At 29.6% G+C, this 15,797-nt stretch overlaps 6 protein-coding genes across 6 annotated transcripts in view; 3 read left to right on the top strand and 3 right to left on the bottom strand.

Moving 5' to 3' along the window:
* Positions 1-1,212, bottom strand: part of LOC108689623 — a 3,385-nt gene extending 2,173 nt beyond the window's left edge. The window contains exon 1 of the mRNA XM_018196481.1: positions 80-1,212. Within this exon, the coding sequence (XP_018051970.1) occupies positions 80-1,212 (1,133 nt within the window). The remainder of the gene's footprint in view (positions 1-79) is intronic.
* Positions 1,213-1,867: 655 nt separating this feature from the next.
* On the bottom strand, positions 1,868-4,071 carry LOC108689653. The gene is made up of 5 exons (XM_018196511.1): positions 3,935-4,071; positions 3,122-3,358; positions 2,955-3,051; positions 2,812-2,896; positions 1,868-1,984 (listed from the first exon to the last, which is right to left on the bottom strand). The coding sequence occupies exons 2-5, from the start codon at positions 3,333-3,335 to the stop codon at positions 1,880-1,882; spliced, it is 501 nt and encodes a 166-aa protein (XP_018052000.1). The 5' UTR covers positions 3,336-3,358; positions 3,935-4,071; the 3' UTR covers positions 1,868-1,879.
* Positions 4,049-4,922, bottom strand: LOC108689654. The gene is made up of 3 exons (XM_018196512.1): positions 4,688-4,922; positions 4,169-4,441; positions 4,049-4,063 (listed from the first exon to the last, which is right to left on the bottom strand). Exons 1-2 carry the CDS (start codon positions 4,912-4,914, stop codon positions 4,195-4,197), a joined length of 474 nt encoding a protein of 157 aa, XP_018052001.1. The 5' UTR covers positions 4,915-4,922; the 3' UTR covers positions 4,049-4,063; positions 4,169-4,194.
* Positions 4,923-7,063: 2,141 nt separating this feature from the next.
* On the top strand, positions 7,064-11,403 carry LOC108689662 (the record flags this gene model as incomplete). Its single annotated transcript, XM_018196523.1, has 3 exons — positions 7,064-7,141; positions 8,744-8,963; positions 10,056-11,403. Coding segments are annotated over exons 1-3 (1,572 nt in total), but the record flags the coding sequence as incomplete, so codon positions are not given.
* A 6-nt stretch (positions 11,404-11,409) lies between these two features.
* Positions 11,410-11,840, top strand: LOC108689663 (the record flags this gene model as incomplete). Its single annotated transcript, XM_018196524.1, has 1 exon — positions 11,410-11,840. A coding segment is annotated over one exon (393 nt), but the record flags the coding sequence as incomplete, so codon positions are not given.
* Positions 11,841-12,976: 1,136 nt separating this feature from the next.
* LOC108689655 (AKT-interacting protein-like) lies at positions 12,977-15,267 on the top strand. Its single transcript, XM_018196513.1, has 7 exons — positions 12,977-13,175; positions 13,618-13,799; positions 13,864-13,928; positions 14,305-14,405; positions 14,469-14,656; positions 14,747-14,915; positions 14,994-15,267. Exons 1-7 carry the CDS (start codon positions 13,164-13,166, stop codon positions 15,075-15,077), a joined length of 801 nt encoding a protein of 266 aa, XP_018052002.1. The 5' UTR covers positions 12,977-13,163; the 3' UTR covers positions 15,078-15,267.
* Positions 15,268-15,797: the final 530 nt, after the last annotated feature.

The raw sequence follows: 15,797 nt of genomic DNA, 5'->3' as shown, positions 1-15,797 counted from the left end.
ATATATATATATTTATTCATTTTATTTTTAATAAAATGGATTAAACATATTAAATCTACAATAGAAATACTGAATGTACTTTTTATCCATCTTACGGACAGCTTGTCGAATGATGAATTTCGGAAAAGAAAGCAAAATCATCGTTAGCCGCGTGACATCTTTAATTGTACTATACATTTGTTTTAGTACGTTTTTGAAATTCAACCATATACGATCGATAGATATTTTGGCTTGCTGTATCAAAGACACGATCATTACATTAGAAAATTTTATTGATTTGTGAAAATGGTCTCGTAGATCTTGCATTAATAAAAACGTTACGTAAGTAAACTGCATTGATGCGGCAAGGATATTCTTTTCATAGAATCGCACAACATCCATCTCGTTCTGAAAATTCCTCTCCGAATTTCGCAATGCTGGAATGATTTCTTTGAAACGTTTTCCAGTCTCACTTGATGAGACGATATTCTTGATTTTTACTCTCGTCTCTTTGATCTCAGTCTCCTCGATAATCATTTTGAGTAACAAGCCTAGAAGGGCTACTCCATCGCCTAAAGAATGATGAACGCGAAATAACATAGGAATTTTCCGGATATCAGTATCGATGCATTTTTCGGAAGACAAACGGCCTTCTTCGAAGTTAGATCTCGACTTCGGACAACGTTTTCCAATGAGAATCTCCCACGCGGCTTTATGATTATCGGGCAATGGTTTATTGCATACATTTTCCAAAGTTTTCCTAAATGATTCACTGTAAACATCTTCGCAGGATCCATTACAATTAGCGTTCACACATTCCAACCATCTGATTCTATCTTTCAGATCTATTTTCTCGCTTCTTTGCCAAAAATAATAGCCGAATCTCTGACTTCGAAGATAGAACAGTTTCTCAATCGTCGTATCAGCAGCCTTTAAAACAATGCGATCGTTTATCAAATTCTTGAAATCCTCCAAGAAAATTTCGTTTGAGTTCCGCGCGACTTTCTCCAATATCATCAAGATGTTGATAACGGATAAAGAAACGGCATCTTCAACGGCCCATACACAATCTGTACCTTTCAAGAGACCAATGAACTTGTTCCTTAACTGGATTTTTAATACAATTTCGATAAAATAACGATAGATATATAAAAAGATTAAAGTAATCACGATAAGCGGAGCGAATAAAAAGATGCAAGTAATTCCCAATAATTCCCATAATTTCCGACGCATAATTCTACTCAAAACAATCGAATTTGATCCTTCTGGTTGCATCTCTCATCTGAAACCTTAAAAAGTTGTCAATTAACTAATTCTAAACAGATCAGTTTTAGTAAGTTTTTTTTAATGGCTTCATTAATATCAAAATCTAAAATAATTCCAATTTAATTTCTTAAGCTGAGTAAAATTATGGCTACAAAAATAATTTTAGATAACGTATCCAGACAAACTGACGTATCGTAGCAAACTGACATTATTTGATATCAAAATGTGACGACATATAATCATCAACATCGCATTACCCGCCAATTTAATTAATCGATTTTGAGATTGACTTACAAAAAATTTTCTTTTTATCTCACTTGTTTTTGGGAATGATCCCAGAATACATATACCACTGAGACTGGCAAATATTGTATGTTACTCATATAGGGAAGCCACAGACCTTTCGTCTACTTTCGCAATCAGATTATAACTAAATCCCTTAATTGTCTTACTAACGTAAGTTATTTCTGTCAAGCATTATTTCTCTTCAATTTCAAATGCGTTCATTTAATGCTTGAAATGATTCTTTCAAATAGGCACATATTTTACCTTATTCAAAAACTTTATTTTTAAATACAACAGTTTATAGTAGGTTTTTTTTATCTTAAACATCTGTGCGTCTTATATATAATTTTTAAGTTTTGTTCGTCAGAATCCAGCACTTTCTGCAAATCTTTTCAGTGTTTGCCTTAGAATTTACGTTCTCTGCGATGAATAATTTTTGTTGCAAAATATCGATCTACAATATACAAACCACTTCAGTACAAATCAGATAATGCAAAGACGATAACAATATTAATTGCATATTAATGGATATTATATAATTTATAATTTACGAATTATATATAAATTAAACATGTAACTTGAGACAATATCCTTGCAGAAATTTGAACCAATTTAATACTGGAAGGCAATATTTGTTGGTGCTTTGATACTTAAAATAAGTCATAAATAATCTCACTATTTGCCACTATTAAATTGAATCAAATAAGAGGAAAACTTAATTAATTTGACGCATAAATTAATATTAAACTTATAATTAATATGTAGCGTACGAGTTGCAAAAAGATTACACATGTATATTTCATATTTTCATGATATTGTCAATCATTATAAAAATTACCTTCTTAAAGAAAAGTAAAAAAAGAATGCCTAGTGTCTACGTTCATAAAAAATATATATATAAATTACTTGAATTTGAAAAACATAAAAATTAGAAAATTTCTTCTAATTCAACATAAGAAAAGTAATTACACTTTTATTACATAATATAACTCCAAGAAATCAATTAACTTAGCCTATTAAAAATTTCATCCTAAAATACACATTTCTACCAATGTAGATTAATCTCGATTTTTTTAAAATTTATTTTAAATTTAATTTTAATTTTTTTCTAATTCTTAAAATTAGAAGAAGATAAAAAGTAAGTTAAATCAAGATTAAAGTTAGTCCATATTAATTAAAAATGGAAAAATGAATATTACTCGTTTTTTAAATAAGAAAATCGTACTTTCGTTAAACTCGATGGTTGAGATACAAATATGATACAGCTATAGTCAAACATACCTCTTTCTGTTTCTGTTTCATCGCGCAATCTAAAGCGACAATTTGTCTCTTTAATTGTTCGTTTTGAGATAACAGAGCGTCGTATCTGAAATTAACGTGTCAACATATAAATCATTAATGATATGATGGATAGAGGAAATTACTTCTGGTGCCATGTTTTCTGCACTTGTCTCCTTAGAGTTTCAGGCAGTATGTCGAGAGAACTGAGTTGAATGTCCGTGACACTTTGTCGAAATAAATCTAAAAAGGGACCTTCCAATCAGATGACGACCAGATTACTAAATATGTTAAATAGAAATTTTGCTCTCACTTAACATCTGTTTATTTCGTATTTTAATTTTCCTCAGGTCGTCCGTCAGAATTTTATCGTGAGATTTCAACATAGAATACCGCAGAAATCGAACAGCTTCCAAATCCCGTGAATACTTCGTAGTTTCTTCTAATTTACGGATAGTATCACGGATTCGATTAATCGTTGCGATGTATTTTTCCTCTGATTTATCCACGTGTCTCATATTCAACATTTATCAATTGTGATGTGATTTGACTGACAGTAGAAAGGATACAACAACAGAGAAGACGTATAAAACTAGTTGACAAGATTTATTAAGCCTCTGTATGTTCGTTGTCATAACAATTAAATAAATAAATAAATAAATAAACACAAAGCGATATAAAGCGACTGATTCATAGGCCTGTTCTTTATTGCTTACTAAACTTTTTATCTCGCTTTCGGCAAAATTCAAATATATTTATATATATATATATTTCATTTTAAATACATCGGGTATACACTGAGTTAGCTACAATGACTAAATCTGTATTAACTTAGAAAAATGTTTCAATTTATTATTTTCTAATCGAGTTAATTCGTCTTACTTTACAATCAGTCTCTTATTTAGAAGTATATACATGAGAAAATAATCGAAATTAAAGTATCTGACTATGAATCGATCGCTTTTACATAAGGAACCATATATTATTCTTACTCTATCCTTCTGTGAAATGGAATCTCATTATAAGAAATGAAAAGCCAGGTTTTGAAAAAGTGACTTAATTTTCAATTTTTAAGAATGAGATTTTACTCTGAAAGTATTAGATGGTATCTAAAATATATTCTTACTTTAACTTTAGTTTTATCTGAGCTGTTATAGTAAATACTTTGGGATAATAAGTACATTGTACAGTGTAAACTGTATAAATAAAAATAAATTATGTAGGAACAAACATCATGGATCTTCGTAATGCACAACTGCAAAAAAGAAAAAAAAGAAAAATGTAAAAATTTTAAGTTAATATTAGGTGGCGTTTTTCCCGTTAAAATGGCATTAAAAAAACGTCACGAACTTTTTCTCACCTAATATTTTTAAAAAATTTCAAATGTTATTTTTTCAAGACGTAACATCTAAAATTTTGGTGCAAATCTCGTAGACTATTTTGACATTCTTCTTTGATCCTTTCTAATACACCGAGTAATTTTTCTTTGTTTTTTGCCTCCAAAGCTTTGTTCAAGTCTGTCATAATATGAAAATCTATTGCAGTTATATCTTCTTCTTCGATAGTCTTCTTTATCATTTTTACTTTAGTAATAAGTAATTCCAATGATTCTTCCGATAAATTGCTTTGACTCCTGTAAATTTCCTTGATTGTTAATATAAACTTTGGATGTTTTGAGATATATCATATATATGTATATTACATATTATTTTTATTTAAACATATATTTGTTTTTCCCAATCAATATTATTACATAACTACACATATTTTATAAAAAATGTAGTAATCTATCTTAAGTATTAACCTTGAGTATTATAAAAATATATGAACATTATTATCTTGTAATAAAAATATAAGGTCATATTACAAATAGACTCACGATCTATTCTGCTTTTCATTCAGGATCTCTGAACAGGTGTTGTACAACCTCAAACTTACTAAACCATCCAAAAACTTGAATTGAGAAAGATAGCTTTCAAAAAGTTCATTGCCTTTTGGATCAATTAAAGCTTTATTTACATCGTCAGTTATTCGATTTAGTTCATCTTTTGTCAAATTATTTGTTTTTATACAGTCACATTTAAACATTTGATTTGACAAAGACATCTTCCATTCTAAAAAAAATTGTAGAGTGAATTATTCATGAATTAGCTTCTTCAATATGAGATATCGAAATATCGAATCCTGTAGATTGTAGGCGAATAAATCAGAAAACGCAACAAATAAAGAATATAAAAAAAATAAATTATGAAAAGAAGACAAATTGGAAGAATTGATAGTGCAATCAATTCTTCCAATTATATATCAAAAATTAAGTATGTAGGCATACTTAACCTTCAATGTGAAGATTTTTTTATATCATGATTTGAAAATGTCTAAGAAGGATCTTAAACATCTTCTATTTCTGTACCTTTTCAGAACTGCGACGTTCAAAAGCCTTCGATTGCATGTGAAATATTGATATAACCAAAATATTCACAATTAACCTTTAATTCAAGTTAACCTATTAGGTATAGGAAAAAGTTCGTGGCGTTTTTCCCGTTAGATGTAACGTTACATCTAACGGGAAAAACGCCACGAACTTTTTCCCACACCTAATATTAATTCAAGTTAACCTTTAACAAGAATACGTACACTCGCACCAAATAAATGTCTCGTACTATCTCTTATCATTCCGGCTGTCGATAGTCAATTCATAGTTATCAGCAGTGCTAGACAATAGTTTATATCTGATCCTAATCAATCATAATCTCAATTCAGCAGAACACAGCATTTGATTATATTAGTTTATATCTTGCCTCTCCAATAGTTCTACTAGCAGAACTATTTATTACATATTCCTTTACACGCGATATTATGAATCATCTACAATACATAGAATAAAAAAATTGGTCAATCGATTATTTGGCGCTTACAATGCTCACCAGCTGCTGGCAAACATCCTTGTTTAACATTTGATAAATAACAAATTTGATGAATAAACAACAAGGAGGAGAAATGATGGAGTTCGGTGATAATAAAGAACAATGACGTTATCGACAATTGATATAAATTTGCGATTATTACTGACAAATATTTGGATAATATATATTCACGATTTTTTATTATATAGATTATTATATATGGTATAAATAAGTATATACATAAATACTTGTAATATATACTACTATACATCTTATATATTGATAATCATCAAACTCGGCGCGCGCGATAACATTAAAATTACAGTTTTAAATAAAAATTGAGTGTTATTGTATTTTATTTTAAACATGTCTACGAAGCTAATAAATCATTAGATCAGTATTATATATTATAGTTTCTTAAATTGCTTTAGATCCGATTGCACCAACTTACTTCGACTTTAAACAAAACAAAATTTTGTCTCTCCCATTCTCTCGGCTTTAAGAGAGAAAGTGAGAGTTTTAAGCTTCACTTAAAGTCAAAGTAATGTTGATAGTCTTAGGCTCAGTTGCACTTTGACTTTAAGCGAGACTTAAAATTCTATCTGTCTCGTTTTAAAGCGAAAAAGAGACAGAGAGAATTTTAAATCTAAAAAGAAACAGAGACAGAAAGAGTTTTAAATCGCTTAAAATCAAAGTAATAAATCAAAGTTGGTGAAATCAGATCTTACGGTCAATTGTTCCATCTTCGGATAAACTATGTAGTAATTTATTTACTGGATAAACAAAAGAGCAAAGTAAAAGAGTAAAAAAATAAGAGAATAAAAGAGTAAGGCCTGGTTGCCTAATTTAAAATCAAAGTAACGTCGATGTAATCAGTCCTAAGACAGTGAGCTGAAGTTTACCAAAAGGTGGAACAACCCAGCGTCAGACCCAATTTCACAACTCATGGTTAATTGTAATCGAAATTTATCTTGTTTCTCATCTTTTTCTGATTCTAAAATTGGAAAGAGACAATGCATAAGTTAAACCTAGATTGAATTAATCGTCAGTTGGAACTGGGCTTTATGCCCATTTTCACCATGTAGATTAATGTAGATCACTTTAATCTAATTCTAATCTCTAGAACTAGAAAAAGACGAAGAGTAAGCCGAGAGAGAGAGAGAGAGAGAGAGAGAGAGAGAGAGAGAGAATCATAACGAGAGACAGCGTAGAACGATCGTGAAACAAGTTTAGCAAGTTCGTATCGGCACGCGTAAGAATATACGTTCCGACCAATAGGGAACGAAGAAGAAAAAGTATTTCTATTCATCAAACGGAGATTGACACTGTAGACAGAACACTCACGACGGTAGCGTTATCACGGTATTTACGGTTAGCACTTTGTCTTTTCCAACCAAAGCATGAAAATCGTCACGAAAGGTTAAAAATGGGTGAGTATAATCCTTGTTTTTATCGAAAAGTAAGTAGCGAAGCACAAATAAATACGGAATGTGAGTGTGTGATAATACGTCGGAAATATACCGAGATATCTGGACCCAAAAATGATGTAATTTCGTAAGCCGCGAGAAACACTAAGTATTGAGTGTTGTTCAAGCAATTGTGGGTAACGACATCCGAGCGATTGTAACGACGTTTGGCATTTTAGAAGATTTCCGAAATTGGAAATTTATATAGTTATGTATTATGCAAGATAGAAATTGTATTGTGATCGAATTTAGTTTACAGTATTTATCGAAATTGTATGTACACGGAACGCAGCAAAACTTGCTGCTTTGCCGCGCGAAAATTAGCATAGTAGCCAATCATTGGGCGAGTTCAAATCTATTCAAGTTGGCAAAGCGGCTAGGTCTGTTCGTCGAATAATTAAACAAATGATTGGTTGCATCCACAAGTAAGAATTAATCAAGTTTCACAAACATCGCTTTGCCGACTTGAACAACTTATTTGTTTGTTCTTACAGAAAAGCAGTAAATTTGAAAAATTGATAAATACTAGGTAAACTATAACAAATAAAAGTTGATAAATATTGGGTGCTTTCCATTTGATGGGACACAAACATTCTTGACATTCAAAGAGTGACAAAGATAAAACGACACTTGTCGACTTTTGTCGTCAAACGAAAAGCACATTGTGAACTGAATTCGGTCATAACACAAATTAATGGCTATGTTTCAAAACTGACTATCTGTTGTACTAATCTCTATACAAGTAACATGTTGTATAAGATATCTACAAGATGTCTTTTAAATATCTTTTAGACATAAGACATCTAAAAGACGATTTTTAGATATCTTATGCAACATAAATGTTATCTGAGATAGTAGACGTAACTGTAGCATTTTCAGCATTAAATTTAGGATGCATCTACGCATGATGCGCATGATGTATATTTTTTATCTTTAATATTTGGTAAAATGATATCATACGCATCTCGCACATGAAATGGAACACCTTTAGAACATAACTAGTGTTGCTAAGCGAGCTTCTTTTTCACACATTCGCATTATATGCAAATTCAGTCATATAATACACTACATTTATGCAGCTCAACTTACGCCTGAATTATAACATCGATTACGTCTAAATTATAACCATCGAGTCAATTTTTGAAACTGGCCAATTATAATCATTTCATTCTTCAGAGGAATAGCTATGATTGGCCAGTTTCATAACATATTACAACTTCGGCATAGATTGAGCTATGTAAACGTAGTCATTTATAAATATAAATACTTATAATTTTGATGAAATTTTGCAACAAAAAGTTTAAGAAAGCATAAGCTAAAATAAAAAATTAATTATTTTATTTGTTTTACACTTTGTGTTGTTTTTCAAAAAATTTTGTATAATTTTCATAGAAATATCAAAATAGAGTTTCTACAAAACTTATATAAATTCGAATACTGTAGTGATATTATATTTGCGTGTATATTTGCTAAATAGCGGCTTGTCTAACAATATTGAAACAAATGATGAAAAAAGTCTTAACATGATCCGACAGCCAAGTAAGACCAACTCATCTTACTTGATAGAGAAATATATGGAAATATATGGAGAAAAACATCAAACCAAACGATTAATTATGGATTTAACTGAGGAAGATGTTGATATCATTAGCATAAGTAGCCAAGAAGGAACACAAAATCAAACCATGGATAACAATAAATATGCGAGTCCAGAACGACGAGAAGTTAGCATGGTCGAAAAAAGATCCCCAGTTCTCACCACAAATCGTGGAATTAACAGGGTTCTGTAAGTTCATGTTTTTTTAAAACTAAATTAAGTTGAAGTTAATAATGGCTCATAAAATTAATTTCAAATTGAATGAACAAAATTAACTTAGGGTTAAAATTATGTTAAGATTTAATTAACTCGAGTTAAACAGAATTAAACAGTTAATTTTGTAAAATATTTTTATTCAATCAGAAAGTTCTAATTTTTTAAAAAATCAGATTACTTTAAATAAAAAGACAATTACGATATGGATCATTAAATAAATTTAATATTTTATTTGTAAATTTTATATAACAAAGAAATAATTTTTTACAGCAATGTATTTTTTCTTGTATAATAAAAAAAACTTATTTTTTAGGAATTTTCAAATAGTATTTTGTCGGTAATTAGACATTTAACAAGGATAGAATAATGCAAATACAGTCCCTAAGTTCATCAATTTCTCACTTTCATCTCGATTTCATCTTTAAGCAAACGTGCATCCCACCTATCACGATATGCTATATCAGTATTATAACCGTTTATTGAGAATTCAGTAAGCTCTCGTAGCTGATTGACATAAGTCTAGTTTTATAACTCATGGTCAATTCTTAAAATCAACTTATTTCTCATCCCTTTCCAATTCTAGAATTGGAAAGAGATAATAAATAAGTTGAATTTCTTTTAAGAATTAACTGTAGATCTGTTCTTTTTAGCTAAAGTTCTTGCATGATCTTTCTTCTTTTTTTCTCCACGTTGGAAAGATAAAGAGAAGAGCTGAACTATGCAAGAAGTTTAGCTAAAAAGAACAGGTCTCATGAGTTGTGTGCCATAATCCATTAGATTTAAAAATGTAAACCAAACAGATACACAGTGTGAATGGTTATAGTATTGAATGCATTCAATCATTGAGCTTTCTGTGAAAGCTTCTATAGTTCTCTAATGTTCCATATTTTATAAAAAAAAAATATTGTTAGAGAAATAAAATATTTTAATTGAAAAAGAAAGAGTTAATCAATTTAAGTTTAAAATTAAATTAAGTTAAAAATTAATTTATTTGAAATTAACTAAATTAAGTTAAAAGTATTCTTAATTTTTTAATTTCTATGTAATTTTGAATTTATTAACCAGTTACTATCCAACCTTGGAAATTAAAGAAGAACTACAGGAGACTATTCACGAAAAACATTCTGAGAACAACAAAAGTGATGAAGTTGAGGAAGACTTATCTTTTTCAAAACATCAATCTAAAGATACTCAAAAGGAGGAACAACTAGTACAGTCACTTACGAAAGAAATAGAAAATTGGATTAATATACAAAAATCAAAGTCGAAACGGATCGAAAATTTAAAAGCGATTTGTCCAAATTCGATAGAGTTATTGAGTAAAACTAACAACAATAACGATCTTGAAATTAATAAAACTCTTGAGCCCATAAATAAGTTAGTTAATCACAATAATAGCGGGAACGAAGTTACGCGTCAATTTGATCTCGATACAACTAAGTTGGATAGAACTACCACAAATCCTATTATAGAAAGCAAGATAGGCGATATTAGACATAAGGTATCACAAAAGAATACATGTATCACAAAACAAATAGATGATAAGAATAAAGTAAATAATTGTAAAGTTGTGATAGTTCAAAGGTACGGCAAGGTAGTTAGAAGATTCATAAAAGTGAACAATAGAACTTTAAAATACCTTGGTTTAACGAATTTTCTTTTGCGGACAGACAAAAAGTTCCAAATTAATGTAATTCGTAGACTGAAGCGTAAGCAAAAAGTAAGTAGGGCTAATCAATTAATGAAAAAGGCATTGATACGCAAACGTGTTACAAAATTACAAGCCGTAACACGAAAGATGACTAGACGACAACCCAAATCCATTCCAACTACAGAAGAAAAGAATGAAATCAAGATAAATAATATACGAAGGATGATGGAGACTTCGTCAGAAACAAGTTCGAGCGACATCGGACGACAGCTGGAAAAGGATGAAAAGACATTACTGCAAAAACTTAAGAATGAATTGAAAATTAAAGAGGAAATTGTACTGCGGATAAAACGCATAAAACACATGCGCGAAATTATACAGCAACTGGAAAAGGAAAATATTAGATATAAAGCAGTCGATAAACAGACAGGACAACAGTTGGAAATTACCAGGACAATTGACAGGTATCATCATTTAAAAAATGAAAGTACTGAATATAAGGACAATTTCATTATCAAGGATCAAGCAGAATGTGACACAAGTCATGTAAAAATCAAAGATTTAAGATTGGAAGGCTATCGTGGACCACAAATATTTCAAACAAAGTACTTAATGGAGGATCATTTAACGAGACATGTTGCTATGGTGCATACAAATGACAGCACCCAGCAAGTAGAACAATTACCAGTAGTTAAAATTAAACCATCCACATCCAGAATGGCAGACGAGAATAAAAAAGAATTGTCCGAAAAAAAAAGGAAAATATTTTCCGAATCTAATTTTATAGAAAAAGTGCAAATACCGAATGAAAAGAAGAAAAAGAAAAACGAAATTTCGAGCGAAGCACTAAAAAACGCAACAGCAAGTCAAACACGAGAAAACGATAGCAAGTTTGAATCGATAGAAGAACAGACTACAACATCCACAAATAAACAAACAAGCAATAAACCAAAAATCATATCCATTAAAGGTATTAATCTTATTCCTAAAAATCTACAACAAGAGTTGAACTTTAAAAAGCAAACTCTCACCGTTCAAATGACGAAATTGCCGGTTTTGAATCCGACATCGACCGCATTGTTACCATATTGTTTGCATTGTCGACAAGAAGAACCAGAGACTGAAAATCAACTACCGGAGAGCCAGCAGAATCTGCAGTGAATGAGTCACAGAATCCACAAATTATAAACAATAATTAGGCGACATCTTCTGAAGAAGGAGAAGCAGCAGAATGTCGAACAAATTATGGAAAATAACAGTTCCTAAAAATATTGATGTAAGAAAGCTGAAAAATTTGATAGAAAGACGAGAATCCAAATCAAGTGATTTGGAACATTAAGTTTTTTTTTTAAGATTTTTTATTAAATGAGTTGAAATTTTCAATATTTTATTTTATAAATTTGAAATGCGAAATAAACTTTGTGTAATCATAAATTCGTATAGTTTAGAAAGTTATATTGTTCGTCATATTATAAAAATTATATAGTGATGATTTCGTTGTAACCAAAATAAAGATTGTTTTGTTTAGAGGATGCTCTTGTACAATTGATGTTTGAAATTATTCGATATTTGTGGAAATTTATTTTAATTCATCAAATTGTACAATAAAATTAAATTTAGATTTAAGATTATAGATACTAAAAATCAGTATTACCAACTTCACAAGGAGATAGTTGTAGCTATAACTTATAGCTTTAAAAATTTTTATTTTTTTATATTAATATAAAATTAATAAAATTCTTAATTTTTACCATAATTCTAAATTTACAGAATTTTTAACCACAAATCCTCAATTTCCACAACAAAATTTTATCATAAAGTTATTATTTAAGAGTTTCCAGTTAATAAAAGATTTAAATTTACTATAATTATATTTAATTCTAACCATAAGATCTTTAATTATCACTCTAGTTTCATTAATTTCATCATATAGAATTATAGTTTTTCGAGTCCCAGTTAAAGTAAGATTTAGTATAAGATTTCTCGTTGAACATCTATTTTTTGCCACATAAAGTATTAACGATTAATATTTCTGTTCATCATGGGGCAGAGCGATACTTTATTTGCCAAATTCGTTTTGTGTAAAAACGCGTCGAATGAACTTTATCAACATAAGTTGCGACACCGATGGAGCGCCTGACAATTTTTTCATATACTTATTGTTGAAAAATTAATATTTTTTTCTTTATACAATCATCTCTATTGATAATGAAACTCGTATGATAATATTAAATTGGTTGGTAATATCATTGTTCTTCACTTATCCTCGGATCCATTTGATAGTCGAAAATTTACTCAGAGGTGGCCCTCTTAATAATGTCTTGTCGATGTCGAAGCTAATTGGAGCTGATCAGAAATCAGAGCTTCATGTCATATGATTCATCGATTCATGATTGACGCCACTCCATCAGATTATCGATTGTTACTGACGAGAGAATCTTATCTCGCATGATGTCGCGCTTCGCAATTGTAATGTAGCGAGTTATTAAATCATTCTATTTATTTTCTCATGATCACTCATCATGTCGGCCAAGGTAATTTTTTAAACATATATCGAAAGATATGATATTTCGCTCAAGTTCGCAAGTTTGCACAATAATATAAATAATAACGCATAATTATACATATGTGTATATATATATAATAATAATAATAATAATAATAATAAATCTTACATTTTTATGTGAAAATGAAGAATTGTAGATACATTCATCTTGTTTTTTATTCATATTTTATCTTAGAAATATAAGAATGATGTTATTCCCTCTGCTGATTATTCTTTTAATAATACAAAGAATATATATATATATAAAAGCTGCCGATTGGAAGCGATAAAAATGGAGAGTTATATACACTTATCTTATTTTACTCTTAATAAATATATTTTAACTTTTAATAGTGTGATGATATTTTAATTATCATTTTCGTAATAATCAAATTCGTAATAATTTAATAATATTCTGTTTCTTATTTTAGAGCGAAGACAGCAAGGATGATAATCTAAATAGACAAGGCTCATTTAGGAAGCTTGTACCAGGAAGCAATCATGGAGATTCTCCATTGAGTATGTCTGCAAAAATGATTGATAGACCAATTGTGTGGCAAATCAACAAACAACATGCTATTTTCTCACAGGAATATAACATTTTGTCTGAATAGTAAGTTTAGTAATATTATCGGATGTGTATGAAAAGATAACTGATTTTATAATATTTTTTTCAGTAAGATGTTATGTTCTCAAGATTTAAAGGGGATTTATGTGATACCATCTGCTTTGAACGCTTTATGTAAGTATTGCTAAAGACTGTATAAGTTTTATTTAATATATTCGAAATTTGGCATGTAATTTTCTGTGATAACTTATAACCTGTAATATTAATGTTTCGAAACAGGAATTAGTATTTTATAACTTGCATGTCAAGGAACAAATACCCTTTCTCTTTCCTTTTCTTGTTTGCATACTACGTTTCTTTCTGTTGAAATGTTAGTATGTTTTTGATAGGTGTAAACCTATTTTATAGGTCTTGCTCTTCCCGATTACGACTTGTATAATGGTTCTGATGTAAATATATCTATACTATATCTTTTGCCTATTTCACTTTAATGTAGTTAAACTAGCGGTTGTAAAAAGTTCTAATACTTCATCTTCACATTTTGTCGCAGTATGGTTTGGTGTACAGTTCATTCGGCAAGGAATTTACAAAGGTGGAATTTTTAGATTCACCATTACACTGCCTCCTAACTTTCCACTTGGAGATTGCCCTGTAAGAATACTGACTCAGATAATCAACCTTACGTATAGTTTTTTTCACTCAAATGTGTTTTAGAAAGTTGTGTTTGAAACTCAAATATTCCATCCACTAATAAATCTAGAAAGTGGAGAATTGTGCACATCATGGGGCTTTCCTGAATGGAGAAGAAATAACAGAATTTGGCAATTATTACAGTATATCACTAAGATATTCATTAAACTAGACGCGAAAATGACTTCAATAAACGAGGAGGCATCTAGTTTGTAAGTATATTTGTCCTTAAAAGAAATGAACGTGAAAATAATATATCATCCAGGATATTTACATGTGTGAATTAATTGGCGATATTGCAGGCATGAAAATAATTTTGAAGCTTTTCGAGATCGTGTGAAAGCATGTGTAAAGGAAAGTGTAAATCAAGTGTTTAACTCACCTACCATGGATGATCCACATTATATTACATTTAATGCATATGTGAAAGAAGTACACGACCCCATTAAACAAGAGATTTACGAATCAAAAGTAAATAAGTATATCACTTTCATTACGATAAAACACATTACAAGTTTATACATTTAATCAATTTATCGTACTTTGCAGGACGAAGAAGAAAATAAACCAATGGGTTTGTCATGGGTACAACCTGGTTCATTTCAGCCATTTTCAAAACCAGAAGCAAGATAATGGAGAAATTTTAAACGCTGGCTAAAGTGAAACGATATACATCCTTAAGAGCTATATGAAGAAATTATTGCTCTGGGTAATCGTGCAAGCGGTATCGATAAAGTCACACAAATTATTAGGAAAGCTATTTTTTCTATTCAGAAAGTTTATGTGTCTTAACATATTATATAGGTTTATATGTGTATAAAGAGAGAGAATGTTTAGAACAAATTATAATATATAAAAAATACTCTTGTAATTAAATTAAGACATAGAGATTATTAACATAATTGTTCAAAAATATGCAAAATTTTATTATATAATTTTTATTTTAATACATATATCACTAGCGTCTCAATTATTTCTGTACTTAATTACAATTATGACAAACCTATTATATGAATCCTATATAGTTGTCTGTTTTATTCACTCAAAAGAACGAAGATGTGTTATTAATATATCACTACATATTACTATATTCATATCCCACTATGTGCATAAATTTTTGTCTCATTTGCATATTATTGGCTAAATCTAATTTTAAGGCTGATATTCATAGTCAGTTCTTATTTTAAGATTGTCTTAAGTAAAGTCTTAAGATGCTGTACGATGTTCTAGACGCTATATTAGACGAGAAAAAATGATGAAGATTTTAATTTCAAAAAATTTTTTCCGTTCTCGATATAAACGCAATGCATAAATTCCAATTTAAAGACACGTATTATATATATTCTTTAATTC

This window comes from Atta colombica, unplaced genomic scaffold, assembly GCF_001594045.1.
Source record: "Atta colombica isolate Treedump-2 unplaced genomic scaffold, Acol1.0 scaffold274, whole genome shotgun sequence".
NCBI lineage: Eukaryota > Metazoa > Arthropoda > Insecta > Hymenoptera > Formicidae > Atta > Atta colombica.
This window is presented reverse-complemented; position numbering and strand designations above follow the sequence as displayed.

What these genes read in the sequence shown, in the direction of transcription:
- LOC108689653 (XM_018196511.1), bottom strand. Translation starts at nt 3,335, where the DNA reads ATGTTGAATATGAGACACGTGGATAAATCAGAGGAAAAATACATCGCA. An exon ending in ACGAAATAAACAGATGTTAA is followed by an intron (nt 3,052 to 3,121) that starts GTGAGAGCAAAA and finishes GTCCCTTTTTAG; the next exon opens with ATTTATTTCGACAAAGTGTC. An exon ending in CAGAAAACATGGCACCAGAA is followed by an intron (nt 2,897 to 2,954) that starts GTAATTTCCTCT and finishes CGTTAATTTCAG; the next exon opens with ATACGACGCTCTGTTATCTC.
- LOC108689654 (XM_018196512.1), bottom strand. Translation starts at nt 4,914, where the DNA reads ATGTCTTTGTCAAATCAAATGTTTAAATGTGACTGTATAAAAACAAAT. An exon ending in AATGAAAAGCAGAATAGATC is followed by an intron (nt 4,442 to 4,687) that starts GTGAGTCTATTT and finishes GGAAATTTACAG; the next exon opens with GAGTCAAAGCAATTTATCGG.
- LOC108689655 (XM_018196513.1), top strand. An exon ending in TATAACATTTTGTCTGAATA is followed by an intron (nt 13,800 to 13,863) that starts GTAAGTTTAGTA and finishes TATTTTTTTCAG; the next exon opens with TAAGATGTTATGTTCTCAAG. An exon ending in TTCCACTTGGAGATTGCCCT is followed by an intron (nt 14,406 to 14,468) that starts GTAAGAATACTG and finishes AATGTGTTTTAG; the next exon opens with AAAGTTGTGTTTGAAACTCA.